We start from the raw sequence: 25020 nt of genomic DNA on the forward strand, positions 1-25020 counted from the left end.
AAAGTAGAGAAGTCATCCCATGTAAAAGTTACATTTTCTTTAATTGCATCAAAGAAAACGAACGTAAATAAAAAATGAATGTGATACAATGTGGGACTTAATAATTTTGAATATACAGTACTTTTACTGTTTTACTTTTATCCTCTTCACCACTGATCGGCTCGTTAGCTGCTTGGTCAATTTTCTGTTACGCACTGTTAGCAATTAGTGGGCATGCACTGTTTCCTGAATAATCTGAACCTGCTCCAGTGCTTGTCAGGTCTGGTCATTTCTTTTATTTTTAATCATATTCGCCACTTATCAGCTAACTAGCCGTTTGGGCGGTCTAGCCAGTGTTAGTACAGGAGGAAACCAGGGACTGGGAAACCTGTGGTGTTTGGTAGGGTCACACTGGATAGCACCCATCTCACGTGTGTCAGGGGCGAGGCTCTAACCCTTGACATATAGGTGAGAGTTATGCACGTTACCGCTGTACCACGCTCGGTGCCGTCGCAATACTCTCTGGCAGATTGTTCCAAGAGTTCACAACTCCGAAAAAGTTACCTCTCACAGTTTTTTGGACTTGTGGCCTCTTCAACCTTGAGCTGTGATCCCTTGTGGGGCGAGCATCCGTCAGCTCCAGGTAAGTATACTCGACTGAGTAGTGCCCTTTGAGATGTTTATACACCCCAATTAGATCCCCGTTGCCCGTCTGTAGTATAAGCTAGGTTAGTTCATGCACTCCAATCTCTCTGGGTAGCTGAGGTGCCGAAGTGCTGGCACCAGCCTGGTAGCCCTCCATTGGACATTTTCAGTCAACTGACAGTCCCTAGCATATCACGGGGACAAGACGGGGTGACAGTACTCCAGACTTTGATTTAATTTAAACGTGTTACCGTAGTAGCATTAAATAGACCAACCGAGTATCACTTTAATTAAATGGTTAACAATAATAATAATAATAATAATAATAATATGGGTCATTGGTTAATATTCGTCCATTGGCTGTTCGCATGTTTCCAATTTTCAACATTATAGACACAAAGACAATAAAAAAAACGAACATAAAACTTAATATCATTACTATTGCAAGTCAATATTAACGAGTATTAACCTGTCTCTGTACTCAAGCTTGCCATTCTGCTCTGAATTCTTTCTAGATTCTATATCCATTCTGTAGTTCGGTGACCAGAATTGAACTGCGTTATCCAAGTGAGGTCTCATAAGCGCAGGATAGTTTTAGGATAACCTCGCGTCTTGTAACTAACACTCCTTTGTATGAACTCAAGTACTTTGTTAGCCATGTTTCGAGCAAACACACAGTGTTTACTTGGTTTAAGATTCCTACTTATCATTACTCCTAAATTTTTTCACACAGTCGGATTTCTCTATAACAACGTTCTTCATCTGATATCTGATTTCTCTGTTTACATCTCCTAGACCAGCGGTTCTTAACCGGGGGGGCACGCCCCCCTAAGGGGGCCTGAGTAATATCCAGGGGAGGCGCAAACCCAGAGCAAAAATAAGGAATGACCTTAACAGGTGTGTGTATACAACAAAAACAGTACTGGACTGAGAATGCAACCTTAGGGGACGACATACAAGATTGGCGAGGAGTCAGATTGGTGATTATTATAGCAGACATACTGCATTCTGTTGGACAGATATGAGGTAAACCAATTGTGGGACAGGCCCCTAATGTTCAAGCTTTGAAAGGAGGATGGTATGGTCGACAGTATTGGAGACTTTAGAGAGGTCCAAGTGTCATGGTCACATTGACTGCTGGTCTGTTTGTAACCTGTTGATTCTTATTATACTTGAGTAAAGATACCAGTTGTGAGTTCTCAAGTTTTGTGTGTTAAGCCCTAGCTAGGCTTGTTGTGTATAGGAGTAGTGTTAGGGGGGCTCGGGCATGGCAAGCATGGCACCGATTTCCGCTACATGGCAAATGCCATAAGTACAGACAGTTTTTTGGTTTGGTTGTGCTCCCATAAGGACCGTTTCGTATTGCATTGTATTCTTGGGAATATCTCCGCTCGTCCGGGATCCCCCGAATGTTGCTGCCTCTAGCGAGTAGGATATGACTTTTTGGTATAAAGTCAAACAAATCAATCCTTCGACTCGATGGGGTCCGTTTATCTATGTCCTAGCTTGAGAAGTCTAAGTTAAATCTCAGTGATGTCCAGTAAGCATTTGATCAATCTCATCAATGAAAACTTTCTTGATATGAGAAGCTGTATCTCCAGAGTGTGTTTTGTGTAACAAATTTTTTGTTATGTATGTAACCCCATTTTTATGCTTTTTCTGTATCGGTACATTATTCTCCTATGTATGTGTATTTACCTGTATTTTGTTGCCCTATTCAATGTTGTCCGTGATAATAGAATGGTTTTTTAAACTACCGTTTATCCCATGTATGTAACCATTCTGTTCTTGTTTTGTATGCTTTTTTTGTGCCAGATGCCTGTAATAGTCCTGATGTGTTCTTAATAATAGTAATAATAATAATTAACGGTTTATTGAAAGAGCTTGGCAGCCAGAAGGCTGAAAATATACAGTTACATAATTGGGGAATGGGTTTCGAATTACAAATAATATACAAAGTGTATTTAGTGTGAAACTGTGACAAAAGGTAACAGTTATTTAAAGAATCTGTGTAACTACTGTACATGTTTAGCGAATGCTACCACATAATAAAAATCTTGGGGAAAAGGGGAGCTTTGTCATGGTCACATTGACTGCTGGTCTGTTTGTAACCTGTCGATTCTTCTTATACTTCATGCCCGCAAAACATGTGGATAACTGGTTAGTTATCCCCAGGAAGAAACGCATTTTACACCAAGGCTCCTTGTCCGTAAATCCCACTGCTGCCACCATTGTAAGGGCGGAGAATTCTACCAATGAAATAAGAATAAGGAAGGAAGAAAATCCCCGCCCTTAATGGTGGTTCAGTGGTAGAATCCTCCGCCCTTACACAAGAATATACCAAATGTGAACTGATTGTCATTAAAGGAATTTAAGATGTCATTAGTAAAGGATAGCAGAGCACTCTCAGTCGACCTTCTAGCTCTAAATCCAAACTGTGAGTCTGTGAAAATATTATTGGCATTGCAGAAGGAATTTAGTCTACTACATGCTAGCTTCTCCAGTATCTTACTCAAGGCTGGGAGGACTGATATGGGGCGGTAATTCTTGAAGAGACCTTTGTCCCCAGATTTTTTATATGCTGGGTGAACTTTAGCAATTTTCAGTTTATCCGGAAAGACACCACTAGTGAAGGAGGAGTTACAAATGTGCATGAGAACAGGTAGTAATAAGTGGGCTACTTTCTTAATGATGCTCATTGTTATATTGTCTTTGCATGCTGCTGCATCTTTGGACTTTTTTATGATGGCCAGTAATTCATCTGCTGTGACAGGGGATAAGAACAGCTCATTTTGCTGTCTGTTTTGCAGGTAGGCTCTAAATTCCTCATGGTGATCAGGGATGCTCTCTGCAAGATTTTTGCCAACATTAATAAAATATTAATTGAAGTGGTTGGCAATGAGGGAGAGTTCCATTTCAACTGAATCATTTATCATAAAAGCTGAGTGGGGGGCCGAAGGCTGAGTGTTCCTGTTCTGAATAGAATTTATGACATTCCAGGTTGAGGACCAACTGCTATAGGGGGAGCGACCCTAAATAGATTAGGAGCCACTGTCTTAGACTAAGTACTTTACATTTGTCCAGGTTAAATTTCATCTGCCATTTTTCAGACCAAACAAAAATTTATTGAAAAAAAAAACAAGACTTCCACTTTGTGACTAGGGGAAACTTTAGTGCTGTGACAGTCTGAGGGGAGGAGAAGCAGAGAGTGGGAAGCAAAAGTAAAATTATTTCATGTTTTATCATAACTTATTTGCACTACTGTGCTTAATGCTATGGCAAAAGAAAATCATCACATACGTCATTTAATCAAAGGAAAATAATGTAAACTCATATAAAGATTCTTTATTTTTGTGATTCACACAAATAATAATGGCATGTACAGTATTTGTTGTATAAATCATGAGCTTTGAACAACAATAAATTGTTTGCTCCAATAAATGCTCTCAATAAAGTAATAAATACAGTAAACCCTCTCAATAGCAGACTTCTCGATGGCAAGTATTCTCAATGACAGAATTCTCCCAATAATGGACAAAGCTTGCAACAATTAGTCTGGTATTGGAAGGGTTTACCGGTAATTTTAATTATTCACTTGAGAGTTCAATATAGCTTGTTGTTCCTTGAAGCGGTCAACAATCTTCTTGAAGTTAGCGGGCGTCTTGCATAACAAAATAATGGGAAATGGGAAGAAACCGACCTCCTTCAGCTCCTTGATCCTCTGTGCTGTTCTCTCCTCTGAGTACTGTAACACTCGTATGCATGACCTGAGAAATGGACAGAATAATAGATTGTGTGAGACATAAACACACAAGAAATTTTTTTTAAACAATGTATAGGTATAATGAAGTCTAAATAGAATTGAATTGATGCTTTGTTAGTGGGATAAACCTAGATGTAATATATCAGACTGTTTGGGATGAACCGAAAAACTAAAAAGAGTGGATGAGACTGATTAGGTCAAGAGAGGCATTAGCCTAAATGTGGAGTGGTGGAAAATTGCCATAATACATTGACAATGATAATACTCATGATTGAAAAAAATAAATTTTTTAAAATATATCAGAAATTCTTCTTTGTACTTAAATTTAAATTTTGGGGAGTCACTTATTTGTACCAATTTTTTGAATGCCATTTTGATGATGTCATACAATTACATGATTGTCAAGTTGGTATGGTCAGTTCTGAAAAATCAAAGATCAATAATTAAATGACCAGGGACTGATGACTTCATCCATCTTGTGACAACCAATGATTTGTATGAATGTTCCTGAGGCTTACCCAGTGCAAAGATTTTAATCACCCAATATATTTGTGTAAAATTCCCCAGCTACACTGGCAAGACTTCACGCTCATAACCAATTAATCCCTTAAACAGTAAAATAAACCAGAGCCTTAAGCAAACATAAAATATATAAATAACATTACACCTGTGCCTCTAGAGAGCATACAGTACAACATAATAAATGAAAGACTTGGACAATCATTCAATATACAACATAAAGAAGCGTATCTAACAAGAATACAACATATTGTACCTGACGTCCTCAGAGCTAAGTCCCTCGGAGTAAAAAAGGTCGAGGATTCTCTGCAACTTGCTGATGTGTATCTTTCTCAACACAGTATTACTCCGTAGGTGCTTGGTGATCATCTTCGGCTCACACTCCAACCTTTCTGACAAATATCCTAGCAAGTCCTTGTGATCACCCATGAGCCTCTTCTCTGTAGTAAAGCGTTCACAGAATCTGCATCAAAGAAAACGAAACTGGCGAAGGTTTTCTCACTATCACTTCATGGCCATTTTCACATGATTGTTTGAGTTAGCCTGATAGCATGTTGTCCCAGTCTCCATTAGGCAAGTCTGAAACTAGTTTATTCGCTGGATGCCCTTCGTATCACCAAAACACTTTTATAGAGTAGGAACTGGGCAAGGTAAAGATGCAAAGATTACCTCAATGTGGTGACCATCAGATCCCAAACAGCTAACCCCATATCTTAACTAACATGGTCTGTGCATTTGTAATGAACATTTGGACTCGGAAATTTTTTTTTTATTAACTTTCCCCACTAAAGAAAGCAATAAGTTATACTTTCTGAATTGAGCTACAATGCAGATATTTCAGCTCTTATCAGTAACTTAGAAAGCTATTAATAAAGACACTAATTCTTGTAACTCCTCATAAGATTAAAAAACTTTTTTCCAAAATTTTTCATAACTTGTTGTAAACAGCAAAATTTTGTGTCCTTTTCTGCACTGACAGCTGTGAAGGCAGCACTAAACTGTCCTCAATTAGTATGAAGGATATGCCCTAACACTGAATATGTGATACTGAAAGGGAAGTGTTCAATGCATGACAGACTGAGAAATGTTAAATTAATATAACATTGATATTCTCAGGATGTGAGAAACTGAGAGCAGTGCTGTATGGAGTGCTAAAGAAAGTACAGAATATTTTATGTCATTTTGGCCAAATAAATATTAAGAAGGCCAGCAGAGTAACTAAAAAAAAGAATCTACAAATTATACAAAAGGATAGCATGATGAAAAAAAACTGAACACAGTAAACTGAGAGAGAAGGAGGATGTCTAGGTACATTTAGATGCAGAGAAGAGAAATCTGATATATAATAGATAAAGGTTCTATATTGAAGAGGCATGTGTAGAGTTCAAACACCATATATATCCATTTCATATAATCATCTGCTAATTAGGATTTACCTCTCAAATATTTCCAAGGAACAACGACACATCCAAGGCTTGGGTGCGTGGATACCCAACTGAGCAACTCGTTGTAACCTCACTTCTATCTTCTCAGTATTATAGAAGAACACCCACAAATCAGAGAGGAGGTCTTCCGGAGGCACCCCGTACTCTGGACAGTTTTTAGAACAATCAGAATTCACATTAGTGTCTAGGAATTGATTTGTGATTAATATTCTTCAAATAACTTGTTTGAGAACTCACATGAAAAGGATCATGGGGAACAGTATATCTTGGAGGAGAATAGTGAAGCTCTTCATGTTTTATCAGTCTTAACTTTAAATAATGAGTTGTGGAAAAAATGGGCCACTGATAATACAGGTAGCTGTATTGAAAGTTATGGGAACGATTTTCTGAGGGGCACATATTCCAGAAAATTCCGAGAAAATTTTCCCGATACCCGGAAAATTCCGGGGATGGGGGAGTTTTTCCTGGGTTTGAGAGATGAAAATCAGGTGCATTTTCTGGAAATTCCGAGAACAATTTTCCGTTTCCCAGAAAATTCCGGGAATGAGGGGTATTTATCCGGGTTCGAGAGATGATGTAATGGGCAATTTTGGAACTTCTGAGAAAATTTTTCCGTTACCCTCCGGGGATGAGGGATTTTTTCTGGCTTTGAGAGAGTCGTCTCATTACCCGGAAATCTCTCATTCCCGGAAGTGCTCTGCAATAATTGTTCCGGCTAATGGGGATATCAATGTAATAATAAAGAATGTGCAATACTGTAAAGACAAACACAGATACAGTATATAAATTTACACCATTTTAAAGATAAAAAGCAAACTACTCAAATATAAAGACCAATGAGAAAAATTTAGCTTCTCAATTGTAAAAATTGGGCCATTACGTTCATTCATAGTTGAAAGACTACTGTAATAAATAAGAGTGTAGACCATGAAACACTTAGGAAGATGTAAACCAGCATTGCCATTTCACACATTTTCTATCTACTATGTGGACTACAGCTCCTCCCCGACTTACGACGGGTTTAGGAACCCAATTCCAAGTCGTAAGTCGGAAATAATACATAGAAAATCTAAAATGGGTGTCTCTTTATCTTCTCAGCACCACAAAACACTCACTTTTAAGCTTGACAGCCATTTTAAGGTGAATTACAAACGAAAATTTTGTCGGTGTATTGACTTTGGGACTCGAAAATACATAATTTGACCAAATTTTGGTACGACTGAGGCAGGTCGTAAGTGCGAGTGGTCGTAAGTCAGGCAGGAGCTGTAGTTATTTGTGGAGGGAAATGTAGAGTGATGTTTTGAAATTGAATACTTTAGTTTCTTATGTAGAACCATCGTCACTTACGAAAACAATGCCGTTTTGTCTCCTCGTGTGTGTTTTAATATTCTACGTATTATTAATGAATTGCATTGTTCATTTCACATATACAGTATAAAGATTAATTCAATCAAATACATATTCAGTAATAAGCAGTAATGAACCTTTTGTACATATTCTTAAGATAAATGACTGTTTCCTAGAGTGCGCACGTATACATTGGCGTTCCACTATCAGTCTCACTTTTTCTTTAATATCAGTGGTTACTTCTACTGTACATTAAATAACATTAATTAAAACATACATATTTTTTACATTAATTTTACTACAACAACAACAACAACAACCAGGGTCTTATTTTCTTCAGTTTCAGGTGGATAACTGACATTATGGGTGTAAACACTGACAACAATGGCGGCTCTTATCCTCTTGTGTGTTTTAATATTCTGTGTATTATTAATGACTTGTATTATTCATTTTGATATAAAGATTAATTCAATCAAATACGTATTCAGTAATAAACAATAATGAATCTTTTGTACATATTCTTAAAAAGATAAATGACACGTTTTCCTTAAATGCTCACGTATATGTTGGTGTTCCCAATCCATATCACTTTTTTTCCTTGCCATTAGTGGTTAGCTACTTCTATTGTTACATTTATTAACTGGAGTGGGTTCAGGTACATTCAGGAGCCGGTGCATGCCCAGTATTTGCCAACAGTGCGTGACAGAGACGTGACTGATCGCCTGGGCGGCTAGCGAGCCGATTCTTTGGTGAAGAAGATAAATGAAAAGGAAAAGTAATCAGAGACGTGACCGATCGCCCAAGCCGATCTGTGGCGAATTGGATAAAAGTAAAAAAAAAAGTAAAAAGTAACATTAAATAACATTACTTAAAACATATACCCTGTATATTAATTTTTTACATTAATTTAACTAAAACTACAACCAGGGTCTTATTTTCTTAAATGTCTCGTGTATAACTATCATCCCAGACTCCCGGCTGTAAACACAAACGAAAACAATGGCGTCCCATCTCCTCTTGTGTGACCATATTATTATTCATTTATATTGTATAAGGTGCATTCAGAAACATTATTTAAAAAATATATTTTCAATTTTCATTAATTGTATTGCTTTTTGGGGGAAAAGAGGGTAAAAAGCCACACAAAAGATATGAAAAGGTCACACATGGGAACGCATCTCATTATTATTGCTTTATTTTAATGGTAATTAATGATTAACGTCATTATTCGAGGCTTTACTGTATAATGAATCTGCAGCATGAAAGATTGATAACAAGGACAGGAATCATTGCTAGAATTTACAAATGGTTTAACAAATGAAAAATTGTACAGGACAGATAAACTTTGCTTAAGAATTTTAGAACGTGAACTTAAACAAATTAAAGAGAGGTGAAGTGTTGAACTGACTTTGTTTTACTCGTTGCAAGAAGACAAGAAATGACGTTATCCTAATTTCCTTCTTCATTAGTCTTGTGTACTGGTTTATGATGCTCACAGATAATTATACAGATCATTATACCAACATAAGAAAGCAGAAATTCTAATATTAAATTTACTCTATCAACATGTTACAAAATTTTAAGACATCATAAATGTACACTCAATAACTAAAGTTTGTTCACCTCTCCCTCCCCCTGAACCCCATTGGGTTCTGACTCATGAATCCAAAGCATTTATGAACAGATTAATGTATCGGTCTACTGCTTCAGGTTTAGGAATCTGAATCTCTCGGGGGTTCAAGGGGAGAGGCGTACTAGTATGACTTCAGTAAATGACTACCCTGTATACATACCGTGAAAAATATCAAGCAATTGGTTCAGTCGTGAAATTTTAATTTTTAGAATCTTGTGGGGTTTGATGATCTTCTCTGTGAGCTGCTCAACAGGGACCTGAAACAGAACAGTGTATTACTGAATTTAAAACTGAATTCCTCAGTGTCATATTCATCTCCACTTTAAACCAACATTCTATTAGTGTACTTCTATTTACCATGTATCATTACCATCATATACAGTATGTACAGTTGCCTGATATACCAGGTACAGTGGCTGGTGAGTTCTGTGAGATGTGGCAACTCTGTTTAGAATGTATTAAAACACCCGGTAAGGCCCTAAGGAACCTTGCAATAGTAGCGTGACCAAAGATGCTAGATAAGCATTCCACAGAGTTGCCACATCTCAAAAAATGCATTAGCCACTATATCAGGCATAAGTCCAGGCAACCATACATGTTAGCTCCACCATGCAGTAACTAAAGTATTTTATAAATAACTTAAATGGCACTGCCTAGCATACAAATGTACAGTCGCTCAAAAACTATCTTTACTAGAGGGGGGGTGGGGTCAATGAATTTCAGAATGAACACTGCGACTCCTGTTATCTCGGTAGTGTTGTCAAAATCATTCATTCGTTGTGTCGTTTTGTCCAACATAATTTTGGTAGAGACTGTTTTTGGAGTGAATGTACAACCAAGAAAAGAGAGAGCCCAGCAACACTTCAATCCATAAACACCACTCAACACCACACTTCCTGGCCGTACACACACACACATCACTGTTCCCCAGATGTTCACCACCCATTTATCAGACAGGCAAAACTCTTCCCTTCTTATAACTGTTTTAGTCTTACCTTTAACTTCTCCGCCAAGTAGTATATACGATTGGGGTGATCAGGAAAATTATTTGCCTCAGACATAAAAATTTTCCGGTAAGCTTCCATCCTCTCCACCGTAAAGTGACAAAATCCTAAACCGTCTGACCAGTTTTGGAACATGTACGGCTCTGTTAGCTTCTGGAATTTTTTATGAAGACTATCTGTCGATACAAAAATAATATAAACAACCTTCTTCATAACCTATTTATGTATGGATAGTACAGGTATACTATTTCATGTATGGGATAATACCGTACTTTCTGCATCAGATGGTATACTATTTCATGTATGGGATGGTTCACCACTCGTATACATCTGAAGTATACATTTCTTACTGCGTGGACAAAGCTTAGCACAACCTACTTTGTATTCACTACAGAGTTATATAGGTATATTAAGAAGACACCTTACTTCAGTTGGTAATGTTTCAGACTCCCACCCCATGAGGAATAATTCTAATTTCAAGATTTAGGGAAGGTTAGAGGGGGGCATTTCTATCTGCTTTCACATAAAAACTTATGTTCTAATCTAATTCTTCCCTTTTGGATCTGCTGTCCTTCAAACCACTAGATGAAGGCAAGAATATCGCTAGCTTTTACATGTGCTACCAGTGGCCACAAACCTGTAGACTCTAAGAGAATCCAGGGAACCCGTTTTAACTGTTGTGAGGTGATGTTGTGATCCTTTAAAAAGTGCACAGTTTCCCTTAAGGCCTCATCAGACACCTCAAGAATGTCACTGGGATGCACTATATGGAGAGCTTCATCACAGCTGATGTCCAATAATTTAGTCAAATCTTCTATGACATCTTCACTAACATTTACCTAAGGAAGAATAACAATGTAAATGACAAATCACAAGTTTTATGTCACAATAATATTAATTTTAGGTATATAAACTATAATTATTTAAAATATCACCATCGGGTTATTCTCAATGAAAAATGCTAGAGTCCAACCAAGATATGAAAATTCAACCGACGGACAGTGACAGAACAAAGTATCTTCCCAGCTTTGGCAGAAATATAATGAAACCTGACGGATTATGTTGGAAGCATTACCGAGACTACAGTACATGCATGTGTCGAATGATTCAACTGTATTCGTCAAAATCCTGGCTGATACTTCATTCTCTCACTGTGCATCTGGGTCCTCAGGTCAGAGTGCAGAAACTGTATGTAACCAAAGTCATACTCTGTTTTATTCTGTGATCTTGACATGTTACCAGTCTCAACTATAAGTAATAGAATTTAAAGAATGATTAATGTGAACCCAATGAATGAAAGAATTTGTAGGCAAAATATTGTCTGGTAATTAAATCTAAGAGGGTAGCTGGGTTATTGAGAGTACAGGGGGTCCCCGGGTTATGAACGGGTTCTATTCCTGAGGACATTCTTAAGTCAGAAATGTATGTAAGTCGGAACACATGCTATGTGCATACCGTACTTACAGAATAATCGTAGCCTAAGTCCTTATACAGGTTGACAACCCTTCATCCGAAATTCCGAAAACCGAAAGTTTTTTGTGGAGCAATTTTTTTTTACAGTGATTAGCCCACCCAGGCATAGATCACTGACCCACATCGGGGCCTGGGGGGCGAAAATGTAATAGTAATACTAATTATAATAATAATAATAATAATTATAATAAGTAATTATTCATAGTAAATAAAAAAATTAATTAAAAATACACGAAAATGAAATTATAATGATAACAATAATACTGTATTTATAAAATAATAATAATGATAATAATAATAATAAAGAAATACAAGAATGAAAAAAAGATAAAAAGTGAGTAACACGACCTAGTCCTATGAATTATTATTATTACCTGTATTATTATTATAATTAATATTATAATTATTAATATATTTTCGACCCCCAGGCCCCAATGTGGGTCAGTGACTTGTGCCCGGATGGGCCAATACAAAAAAAAAAAAAAAATTCTGAAAACCGAAAAATTCCGAAATGCCTCTGGTCCCAAGGATTTCGGATAAGGGATTGTCAACCTGTATACATCTAAAATCACTTAATTTAAGAGAAAAGAAGAAATAGAATGACAATATACAGTAAATGAAAGTAAAAAAATAAGTCATCAGGTAAATAAATTACAGTACTACTGTAAATTTCAGGTTTAACCTCGTTCGTATCGGCTGGCGTTTGTAAGTTGGGAACCCCCTGTATTACCTAAGGTCTGAAGAGTGGTAGACTGTAGTTTGGGCATGTGAAGAGAATGTAGAAAAGGATTTTTTTTTTTGTTCCCGGGTCTTAGAACAAATTCCGAGGAAGAAATAAAGCGTAAATCTGGAAAAATTCCAGAAAATTCTGGAAATTCTTTACAAATTTTTCTATTCTGGGTCTGGGAACAGATAATGCACAATTTCCAGAAAGTTTTCCCAGTAACCAGAAAAATTTCGGGAATGTAGGATTTTTCTGGGTTTGAGAGAGTCGTCTTATCACCCAGAAATCTCTCATACCCAGAAAAGCTCTGTACCAATTATTCCGGCTAATAGGGATATCCTTATACTGTACTCACTTACTTTCTTGATTAAACTTCTTGTTCTAGTACTTCCTCTGTCTTCCAAATGTGAGTTATCAGTGAATTCTCCCTCATCCAATACTTGTTCCTGGTCAACTGTGTCTGGTGGTTCTCTGTAAATCAAGAAGACAAATATTCTGGGAATGTAAGCTAGTTAATAACAAATGACTTGTGAAGGGAATAATAAGGATTAATCAACAAGGATATAAAAATGACTTAAGATTAGGGAATGAGAATGACTTGGGATTAGGGGATGGGGAAAAGAGGACTTACAATTATAGATGTGAAAATGGGAATGACTTGGGATAAAGGAATGGGGAAAAGGGAATGACTTCTTATTAGTGACTGGGGAACTGGGGACAAAAACATTCTATTCTATTCAAGGCACAGTTTAGTATTACACTCCTGGAAGCTATGAATTGTGTATCATCGCACTGTACCTGCTGCCGGGCGACGTGATTTTTGTAGACACGGTCATGTCCCCTGATGGTAAGCTGTTACTGTGTCTTGTGCGTAATTTCTGCTGCACTTCTGGCCATAAAGGAGCTGTAGTTTGGTACCAGCAGAATGAAGTCCCTGCTGGTATTGCTGCAAAAATGTATTCATGTTGGCATATGTCCTTCCATTTCAACCACAGTGAGCATCACTTAGTCTTATAACTAAATATATGTCCCATTTCATACAAGATGTAAATGTTGCAGCATACTAAAATCTTTAGCTAATTAACAACGAAATTAAAATTTTCCTCTATAGTCTTTAATAAGTACATTAACGACCATTTGTTAAAGCAAAGTGTATGAATGAAAAATGCAACTGTTAGAAAATAACAGTCTAGCTTGCTTGAGGTGCACAATGATATTATAGTGAGACCTCTATGATAAAACAATAAAACCTTCATATCATTAATTCATCAGTTTTGCCTTAGCAGTGTAGAGTTTTCTCCTACAGTTACGTAAATGATTTATTACAGATAACATAAAATAACCAGACCTACCTAACCTGACCAAGATTCATAAGTTGGTTGGTTGGTAAGGGCCAGTTTTAAATTATATTTTATCAACAGGAGAAGAAAGACTAACAGGGCGATCTATGCAACATGCACCATACTTAACAAAAACTAGGGGGAACCAACTAAAATTAACATCATCTAATCAAAGAATAATTGTAAGATAACTCATTAGCAACAGTTTAGAACGGGGGTCTGTGTTAAGCAGCTACCTAATGAAAAAATACCTTGAGAAAACTTTGTTTTACTTCAAGAATAAATGAAATCAATTGGAGGAATTGTACATTCCCCCCCCCCTTTTTTTTTTTTTTAGATAAGGTACCATTCAACATTAAACTTAATTTATGTTCAATATTTGCACCAATTATTTTCTATAAGATCAAATTCCAAAGGAGAGAATGGTACAACTACATAAAACTACATTAGGTAAAATATACTGTACATTATATCCAAGTCAATTAATTTCATAGCTACAGTACTCACTATGAGCAGCGATCACACATGGCTGCCTGTCACCATAACTGTTGCAGCAGACTGACGACAGTGTGTGACTTGATCGGACAGACACACTGTAACACCGCTGGTAAAAATTTCTTAGTATCATTTCTTGTTTTGTGTGACACTCGTGTTCCCTTCATTTATTATATACGGGAATCCGCTCTTCTTTTGGTATATATTTACGTTGTTTGTGCACATAAAGCACCTACTGTAATTAAAAAAAATATTACATTAAAGATAATTATTTTTTACATCAAGAAAATTGTGTTTACAAGAAACTGCACTTTTCCTAATTTAATTTTGTCGATTTTTCCCTTGAATTCTAATCTATGTCCACCTGACTAATTTCTTAACAATTAGCTACTATAATATAAACTTGTAAGGTATTTGAATTGAGTTTCATATAAACAAATGCTTCCAACAAATAATATATGAATTCATACTGCATACACTAAACCATATCCACAGAATGACGTATTGGGTTCATACAAAGAAGTGTTAGTTACAAGACTAATCCTGGGCATTAGGAACATTGAGTACAGAGACACGACTTTTGTCTTTCATTGTACATTCATTACTTATATACACACTAAATCTATATAAACTCGAACGTATGCCAATTTTAATGAATAAATAACTATCTCACTATCTACCCATTACCTCCACAGCTCCTCAGTTCCTCTCCTCAAGAGTGTGTTGTGGTCGGTTGTTCTCCTGAGTCACTACTTCCGTTCTCTGTCGGGAGTCAAAACCCTTGACATCTTCTTCGTCTCGGTAATTGTTTTTGTATTTTTTATCCATTTTCACCATTTTTAAGTTTAGTAGCCGTTCGGGTTGTTGGTCTAACAAGAAGTGTTAATGCAGGAGGAAACCGGAGGCCGGGAAATCTGTGATGTTTGGTAGGGCCATATGTTTCATGCACTGTTTGATATTTTCATGAGTTAAGAAAACATTTAACTTCAATGATGAAATATCCTTAAGGTGGCAATTCAGATGCCTATAAGAAGTAAATAATTAACGACACAAGCTACCACAGGAAAAAACGAGGATACAAAAAGGAAAACCTACTGATATGAGTTATCAATCATTGTTTACTCTTCTTCAAATAAAAACTAAATAACTTAGTTATCAATTAAATCATTTCATTTTCTTTCAAAATATTTGTCAGAAAATGGAAATAATTTGTGGGGGAACTAAATATTTATGGTGTGGAATTTATTTTCTCCCAAATTTTATATTGTTTTTTGTTAATACTGTCATTTTATTGATAGAATTAAGATAATACCAATCAATTAATTATATAGAGGAAGACAAGGCGATATACTTGCAGCCCTTGGTGGTTAAGCGATAACTTTGGAACAAACTGAAGTACTGAACGGGGGCCAGTACTTGCCAACAGTGCGTAAGAATCTACTCTACAAAGAAACACAGACGACTGTATTATGTCTACGGGCAAGAGTACACACAATTTCTTCATGACTGGCCACGAAATGTAATATGGCTGAGAGTGAATTTTTATATATAAAAGTGTAGGACGGCTTTGAGTTACTCGTGGTTTAAATTTTATAATACCATTCCAATTTGAAATTTAATTCATCTGATTAATTATTGCCTAAATAAGACTGAAAACTCCAAGTCAGTATAGGGCAGGATCAGAAAATTAGAGTAGTTTTACGGTATCTAGTTAATCTTTGTAAATACCAAGTCTAATACCTTATCTGTTGTAATTAATCGACAATTGGGAGGGTGTGGTAAATGGAAATCGATTTATTTTCCTCTGAAACAAAATTAGTTGGAATAGTTGGATAAACTGAGTAATTTTTCAAAACGTGAAAGTCTCAGGTCGCTTTATGTAGTACTGTAGTTGAATATAGATTACCTTAATACAGCAGTAGAGCCATGCTTCCATTACTTAGGTGTCCAAAATATTATTTTACTTGCCCATACACAATGGATGAATAGTTGGCAGGATCATATTTGACTTAACATTAAAACTGAAGTGCTCACCATTTATTAAATAAGGTCGGATAGATGGTACACGGGAAGACATAAAATGAACTTCGCATTTACAGTAAAACGTTTGTTTACGGAAATAAAAAAAAAATCTAGGATAGAGTATGTTAACCTGCTTAGAATCTTTCAAGATTAATATGTTAATTATCTTCTATTTACATAAAATAATCAGACTATGAACATTCCAACCAAAAATATATATTACTGATTGAAAAGTTACTGAAAACTACTAAAGGTAGTCATATTATAGCAGCACTGAATGTCAAAACTTATACATTGTTGAAGAACAACTTATTCTATCAGAATGACGATTAGGCAAAATTTTCTTCAAATGGATAATGACCCGGTGTAGTTACTAGTGTAAATTCCTTTCCAGTGGTGACGAACTACCATCTTCCGACAGTTATCCTCTAGATCTGGCGGGATAGTTGAGGATGTGATTACAGTATGTGTGAGAAGGGAGCACTCGAGCCGTATACAGTACACAGTAAGTGTTTCCTCCAAGAAAGTTCATCTAGGTAATTTAATAATGATCTAGAGTCAAAAGGATTACAAATCTCGAAACTATTTTAGATGAAAAGATTTGATTCCTTCTTTTCCTTTACATTTGTTAAAATGTGAAGCTTTATCTTTATAGAACTGGACAGGAAATAGTTTCTTGTCTTTCTCCACAGTTCTATAATATTTACATATGAAATTTTGATATAGGATTTTCCTTTAAAAAATAATGCAAAAACAATAATATTTTTTTAGTTTTTATCATAAAGATTTGTATAATAGACATTATGAATTTGTTCTGAAGAGCTTCCAGATGTAGCAAGAAACTCGAAGCGCTGTCCGTTTCTGTATCTATGATCATGAATTTTCTGTGGCAGCACATTCATTAGCCTCAAACAAATGCACCACAGCTAGGGCTCTCAAAGGGTGTTTACAGCAGATTTTCCCCTTTCGTACCTGGTCTTTACAACTTGTCCGAAATTTCTTGGTTTTAGTATAAAAAAGAATTCAAGAGATTTCTTTGGAGAATCCTCTTTGATAACGAATTTTTCTTAACCAATTAGTATCGGTCAAAGCTGGTATGTGTATCATGGGTTGTACTTGTTTTTTTGATGATAAAAAGAGATTTCAGAATAAACCCCTAATTTATTATTCTATTTGGTCATGCATTCTACCGCTTTTGTAAAAAAAAAATTAGTGAAGTACGTGTGACTTGGTATTAGAAGATGAGACGAGGCGCGTACGTTGTGTCCGAGGATGTCGTTTTGTGCACCTATCATTATATATAGTCGAGGTTTCACTCAGTAGATGAAAAATAGATCTATGAATATTATAATAGCTAATTCTAAAGGTGTTCCATCAGTTGAAATATTGATCCTTCACCCGATGTTTGCTTTATGATTACAGAGATTAGTGATATGATTGAAAACCTAAAACAAGTGAAACATTGGGAATGTGCTGGACGCTATTCAATATCTTGGTGAAAATATTTTCATTTGGTTTATAAGCGCTTAAGAAATGTAATAGATATAATTTACCAATCATCGTCCACACACGTTCAGGTAAAACTCGGATAGTTTTGTTACTCATCAAAACTTTTTATTTTCTATGAATATATTTGTTAGCTTTTTTTTAAGGGTAACTAGTATTTATGGTCTTAATTTTTTCTCACCAATTTCCAATATTGTTTTATTAATATTGTTGTTTTACGGATATAATTAATATAATACCAATGACTTATTATACAGGGTGTCCCATAAGTTTCCATACAACGTATCACCAACGCCATTACAAGCATAACTCCAGCTGTGCTTGAACGTGTTCTTCAGCAGTGGAGGACACGCATTGAAGAGTGTTTTCAACAGAATGGTAGTCATGTAGAGCAAATTATATAAATAAAAATGGATTTTCATTTAAAATTTATTTTTCCTATGCATGAAAATTTATGGGACACCCTGTATAAAGGGAGACACGATAATATATATGCAGCCCTTTTGTGGTAAACCAAACTGAAGGCCCCTCCTGGAAATAACAGCCGACTTCTTTGTCGGTTATCATTGGTTAAGTTGCCTTACTGTTTACTATTGTTGTTTACCTGCACTGTCTCGGCACACAGGAAACGGTATACCTCCACCGCCTACCTACATTGTTTATATTCATGCTGAACTGTATAACTGCACAGTTTATGAACATGCTTATCCAATTGTAAACCTGTACGACAACTTTACATATACAATACTATAGACCAGGGGTCACCAAACTTTTTTCACAGTGGGCCGGAGAACTGAAAGAATGACGAGCGCGGGCCGCATAATCATTCTGTTCAATACTTGCAAGCCAGAACGAAAGCTCTGGTAACGTCAGAGCGTAGGCGGAGCTACCACGAGCCGGGGAAGGACTTGGGATCCGGCCCGCGGGCCGTAGTTTGGTGACCCCTGCTATAGACGGACAAGGGGTGACTTAATATACATCTATAAGCACCTCAGAGGACATAACAGTCGAGTTATTTTTGTCTAAGTCAGTAAAATATTCAAATTGTTTTTATTGAACGGAAATTTTTACTTGTTAGTTCTACGTTTTGTGTAAATACTAGTTGATGAATGTGATGAAAAATAATAATTACCAATACTGGTCTACACTCGAGTGGTTACCAGGCGTGTGTTGTGGAAAAATGACTTAAAAGAGACAGATTAACGTGACGTAGGACTTGATGAGATACAACTTACATTTTCTTCGTGTATGAGAAAGGTCAGGGAGAATCTTGGGTACGTGGAACAACTTCCGCCTCAGTAACTTGGTGGAGATTTGCGATTCAGATCTAATGTGGCGTAAGCATTTTGCGGTGCGCTGTAAAATCACATGAAAGACCGAATAGAAAATGTTATTGAAGATATTGCTTATTGATAATATTTAAACTTTCTTAGTCATCAAAAGTTTTCGGTTAAAAGGGATAAGGTGTTGCAGACTGGGACGAAAGCGAGAGCCACATCACTTAAAGAAGTGCTTTATGCCGGTATCTTTTTACTGAATGTTTGTTTTACAGTTCTGCCTAGAGTTAAAACTGTTTCACCTTTGCTCACTCATCACAAGTATTTTGGAACTTAGGTTTTTTAATTGTTCTACTGATGTGGCGTGTTGTGAGTGTGTACTACTGCCTGTCGTCTGCTCTCACGGTCAGTTGTGGTGTTAGATGACAGTTAAAACCTCAGTGATGATTCCTGGTGACACAAATGGTCACGTTTGCCACTTGTCTCACTGGCCCATACTAGTGCGTGAGCCTTTCAAACATCTTCTTGTGTACCTCTAAGTTTAACACAACAACTGGGATCTGTTACAACACTCACCTTGGATGTGAACACTTTCAAACAACGTCACTCGTGGACAGCCGCCTTTAAAATCCGCGGGAGTAAAATGTTAACTGAGCTACAAGTAGGAGCAGCATATGGGTGGGTTTGGTGCAACACGAGGAAGGAGTATAGGCCAGTGTTACCCCAGGATAAGAGAGGGTGTGTCTGTTCCCACAAGTTGGTGATGCTCCATTTGCCGCATGTCGCACGACTGCCCACCACTACCCTGTGTACATTGTCTGTTTGGACATTTTTTGCTTTTTTCTATACGTCTGTCTGAATGCTTACTTGTTTCTGTCTGGAAAATATATAAAGTGACGGTGAGAGTTAACTGCGAGACAATGACATGTTTGTTTATCCTTTTTTATATAGGCGTTATGATATACAGGTATTCTGTGGATTCTATAAAAAAATTATGTAAATTTATATATTTGTAATAGCCGTGACAGCAGATCATTCGTACTTGAACACAAAAAATTTTCAGTGGGAGGGAAATCAAATTCAAAGCATTTTTTATTATTTTCTATTTTATATCCAATACATTAAGAGGTCGGTCACTAGGAACACGACTCCGTTAAAACATTTATGCTACAAAAAGAACAGCTTGCGGGGGAAATAACCTTGATACGATACAGTGCTTTTTCCTCCAGAGACGCCACAAGCAGTTCTGTCCAACACTATACAAACTTGACCAGGAGTCAGGCCGAGCACAGGTTGGCAGCAGTATGCTATAATGAACTGTAATCTAATAATAATTCACCCAAGATGAACGAATTCTCTCACGAACCTTTGCATCAGATTACATTACAAGATTTATAATTACACAAGAAAGCATTTTTTTTACGTGGTCGTGACAGCGTTCGTGACAAACTTGAGAGAGAGCATCACTTGACAACAGTAAACTCCTTGTGTTTGTGTGCATGTCATCTGGCCCACAAATCTCTTACACTCTCAAGTTTACCTGGAGTCAGGGATAAACACATGACCTAAATATCAGCAGGAAAGAGTCTGACGCGAGCGAGCGAATAAGTCAAAAGATTCCACAATGTTTGGAAGGAGAGAGAGTTTGATTAACTTGCTATGCAGTACACCTGCTATCACTACACCTGCTATCACTACACCTAATTACCTGTAGAGAACTTGAGCCTCTGAGTTGCTCCAAGCCGCAACCTCAGAGTCGTGGGTTACACCAAGCACTGAGCTGTCGTGGGTTACCAAGCGGTCATGGGTCACAGCAAACAGTCGTGGGTTACTAAGCGGTCATGTGTCACATCAAGCTGTCATGGGTCACACCAAGCAGTCGTGGACCATACTAAGCAGTCATGGGTTACACCAAGCAGTTGTAGGTCACACCAAGCAGTCGTAGGTCACACCAAGCAGTCGTAGGTCACACCAAGCAGTCGTAGGTCACACCAAACAGTCGTAGGTCACACCAAACAGTCATGGATCATACCAAGCAGTCGTGGGCCACAACAAACGGTCGCGGGTCACACCCAGCATATACTAGTTGTGGGTCACACTTGTGGTCAGGTGTCACACTAAACATCGTGAGGTCACTGTTTAAGGTAAAGGTTTATAAGGTTAATTCTATTGCTGGACCACACCATTGTTGTTACCGTCAGAGGTGCCGTCATCAACACGTCGCGCCGCCCCTCGTTACCAAAGATACCCATTGATCCTCACTATTAATTCCCCATTGAAACTGCACGTGGTATGAGGACCGAACATCATTCATATTATCTTGTGTAAATTATTACATTTTTTATGCTTGATTTTGTCGCATATGATCATGAGGAATATGTTTATAATATAAATAAATCCCTAGGAATACAAATTAATAAATCACACAGCGCATTTTGTCACCATGATTATTGATATTTACTCAACTGTTTTAAATTTTTGTCGACCTGTACGAAAAAGAACAAATAAAATCGGATATTTTTCAGAACACTTAATGTGAAAAAAGTTCGTTCCAGAGACCATGCATATTTTTTTTTATTAATGGGGTCCGTGGATGAACTTTGGGGGTCCGTGGATGAACTTGGGGGGCTCCGTGGATGAACTTGGGGGGCTCCGTGGATGAACTTTGACCGTTAAGGAGCTGAATACTTGATTGATATTAGTGAACTTTTTTCATGGTTGCTAATAAGGTCAAGTACAATTAGAATTGAACATTTACGTGTTGCTACTAAACCTTGTCTGAAAATTAAGCGTCTTCTTTTATTGTGACAGCGTTAGTCACACTAAACGTTGGGGTCATGAGTCACATTGAGTCACTAAACGCCCTGGTCGTGAGTCACACTAAACGCCCTGGTCATAAGTCACACTGAGTCACACTAAACGTTGTGGTGTCGTGAGTCACACTAAGCAGTTATACTCCAGTGAAGGAGTTTGAGAATTTCTAAATTTTCACAGGACTTCTCTCTCTCTCTCTCTCTCTCTCTCTCTCCCCTCACACTGATGTCCTCCGTGAAATTTTTGACATTGGACTTTAAAAAAGAGAGGATTATCCCTAAGGTTAGGTAAGGTATAAAGTAACTTGATAAAGACTATAAGGACATATATTTGCACTCACTTTACTGTACCAACACTTATACAGACAGAGGTAAAGTGAATATCAATTTGAAAGGCGTCCTGGGAAAATTATAAAAATTGTCAAACACCAAAGTTACCAAAGATCTTCTTCTGTTACATTATACACATCAAGATCTTTCTCTGTTACATTATACACACCAAGATCTTCCTCTGTTACATTATACACACCAAGATCTTCCTCTGTTACATTATACACACCAAGATCTTCCTCTGTTACATTATACACACCAAGATCTTCCTCTGTTACATTATACACACCAAGATCTTCCTCTGTTACATTATACACACCAAGATCTTCCTCTGTTACATTATACACACCAAGATCTTCCTCTGTTACATTATACACACCAAGATCTTCCTCTGTTACATTAACACACCAAGATCTTCCTCTGTTACATTATACACACCAAGATCTTCCTCTGTTACATTATACACACCAAGATCTTCCTCTGTTACATTATACACACCAAGATCTTCCTCTGTTACATTGTACACACCAAGATCTTCCTCTGTTACATTATACACACCAAGATCTTCCTCTGTTACATTATACACACCAAGATCTTCCTCTGTTACATTATACACACCAAGATCTTCTCAGGTAACACAGGAGGCAAGCCCAGACTGTTGAGTGAACGTCACTGCGTACTATTATCTTAATTTCTCTTTACATTAGATGATGTGCTCTTAATAATAATATCAATTATGTCTATATAAAGTTGTGATCAGTAATATATACAAAGAAACACGTTACATTTTGTCACTACTCTCCTATGATTTTTTTTTCATTATTTCAAAGCAACATACATTAAATTTGTAAAGCTAGAATGTATTAATATAACTTAAATGTCGATGCTAAAGTAAAATAATTATAATCAAACTACATTAAAATAATAGGATGTTATTATTATTGCAGAATATAAAAGGTGATATAATTTTTTTAGAATAATTTCAGACTGATGAGCAATATCTAGTTTCCAATTAATATTTGTTTTTTACATATCTAACGATAGTAACCTTTGTAGGTCTTTGGAATTATAAATGCAGTATATTAATACTGTACTTTAATTATGTACTTGCACAGTAAAGCCAGCCTTACAAACTTACACACCTATCAAGCAGTGCGAGAAGTGAAACACAAAGTCTTCAATATTACAAACTTGCTATATCACACACATACCGGAGAGAGGGGGGTGGGGGAAGGGAGGATGGAAAGTGGGAATGAAGGGAGTAAGGGAAGATGGAGAGAATAACGAACAAGAGAGAGAGGGAGAATGATCATAAAACGACCAAAAAAATAATTAATAGGGATAACAAAACCAAAACAAAAAAATCAGGCAACAACGAGTGGGAAGGGTAAGGTGTGAAGATAAATGAATGGATGAAAGAAATCAAAGAAACATAACAAGGAAGAGAATGAGGGAAGTAGTGAATTGTGAAAAGAGGTAGGAGGGAAGGGAGGGAGGGTGTTATAGCGAGGCTGGTGTCAACATGGATCACCAGCACAAATTAACAAGGACTAAGGCGTTGTAGCGTCACGGTGGACGGGGAGAGAGGGTGGGAAGGCTCGGTGGCCCCTGCTAGTGGGTTGTGGTGAAGAGACCCAACACGGCGGCCGTTACTACCAGCAGGAGGACGGTTGGTCGCGCCATACTGCCACCGTTGCAACCGTCCGTATCACAGCACGTGATTTCTGTCGTCTGTCTGACTGTAAGAGGGATAAAGATATTCTGGTTAATCTCAGTCTGCTTTATGAAGGGAGTTACTGAAAACACACACACACACACACACACACACACACACACACACACACACACACACACACACGATTATAGTGATAACATTGTAATCAGTGAGCAGAAAAAGGTGAAATAGTTTGAGAACAAGGAAGCAATGAGTTGGAAATGTTATATCTGCTACTCAGAGTAATTCTACCTTTGAGAATGTGACTTTAGCTTTGTGTACTATGTTTACGAGATGATTTTGATGTTGGATGATTACATATATCATTTTATGTTTTTGTTTTTTTAGATATTTGTGAACGCACGTAGGTTAATGTTTATAAAAGTTTAAATAGGGAAAGACTTGTGTAATGTTTATGGAAGATTTCCAGTTTGAACATAACACAGATATATAGATTGTAGGGCTGATATCCGAAACAAGATAGCCGTAAGTTGGCTGCCTGGATGCTTAAAGTTTCTCGATGGAAATAGTGTAGAGACGCTTGTGGCAGAGGAGGAAGTTAGTGAGTGGCGGTGAGAATATTTCCATGAGGTGATGAACTACGAAATTGGGTTTTGGGCAAGAAGGAGGTATTTGATGTTGGAAAAGAAACGTTATGCATAGATTAGAAAAGAAGGTTGGGCTGGGCTGGGTTATGTCTATGTCTACTGTAGGACCTACAAAGCTTCTCTAGCCCTTCTTCTCTGTACTATTGTATTATCATGTTTTTCCATAACCCAACCCAACCCAACCCAACCCATCCTCAATATTAAACTTCACATGAATTAACATTATATCCTAAAATTTCTCCACGCAATCCTGACTCACTCAAACTTCATCTAACTTCACCAGAATCTAAATTATCTCAGACTGAAACTTTTTATCGGAAGCTCATCTCATACTTGGGTTTTTATTCTTATCCTGGTACGTGTGGGAGATGCTGGTGTGTGTG

The 25020-nt window shown here is 37.1% G+C and overlaps 2 protein-coding genes across 2 annotated transcripts in view; both read right to left on the reverse strand.

Annotated features, from left to right (window-relative positions):
- Nucleotides 1-3957: 3957 nt before the first annotated feature.
- LOC121875627 (transcription termination factor, mitochondrial-like) lies at nucleotides 3958-15144 on the reverse strand. The gene is made up of 10 exons (XM_042380273.1): nucleotides 15055-15144; nucleotides 14380-14602; nucleotides 13331-13478; nucleotides 12892-13003; nucleotides 10973-11174; nucleotides 10327-10511; nucleotides 9492-9588; nucleotides 6343-6496; nucleotides 5163-5369; nucleotides 3958-4391 (listed from the first exon to the last, which is right to left on the reverse strand). Exons 2-10 carry the CDS (start codon nucleotides 14498-14500, stop codon nucleotides 4208-4210), a joined length of 1410 nt encoding a protein of 469 aa, XP_042236207.1. The 5' UTR covers nucleotides 14501-14602; nucleotides 15055-15144; the 3' UTR covers nucleotides 3958-4207.
- Nucleotides 15145-20258: 5114 nt separating this feature from the next.
- Nucleotides 20259-25020, reverse strand: part of LOC121875708 — a 107557-nt gene continuing 102795 nt past the window's right edge. Inside the window, exon 4 of the mRNA XM_042380384.1 lies at nucleotides 20259-24054. Within this exon, the coding sequence (XP_042236318.1) occupies nucleotides 23927-24054 (128 nt within the window). The 3' untranslated portion in view covers nucleotides 20259-23926. The remainder of the gene's footprint in view (nucleotides 24055-25020) is intronic.

Source organism: Homarus americanus, unplaced genomic scaffold (assembly GCF_018991925.1).
Source record: "Homarus americanus isolate GMGI-L3 unplaced genomic scaffold, GMGI_Hamer_2.0 scaffold51859, whole genome shotgun sequence".
NCBI lineage: Eukaryota > Metazoa > Arthropoda > Malacostraca > Decapoda > Nephropidae > Homarus > Homarus americanus.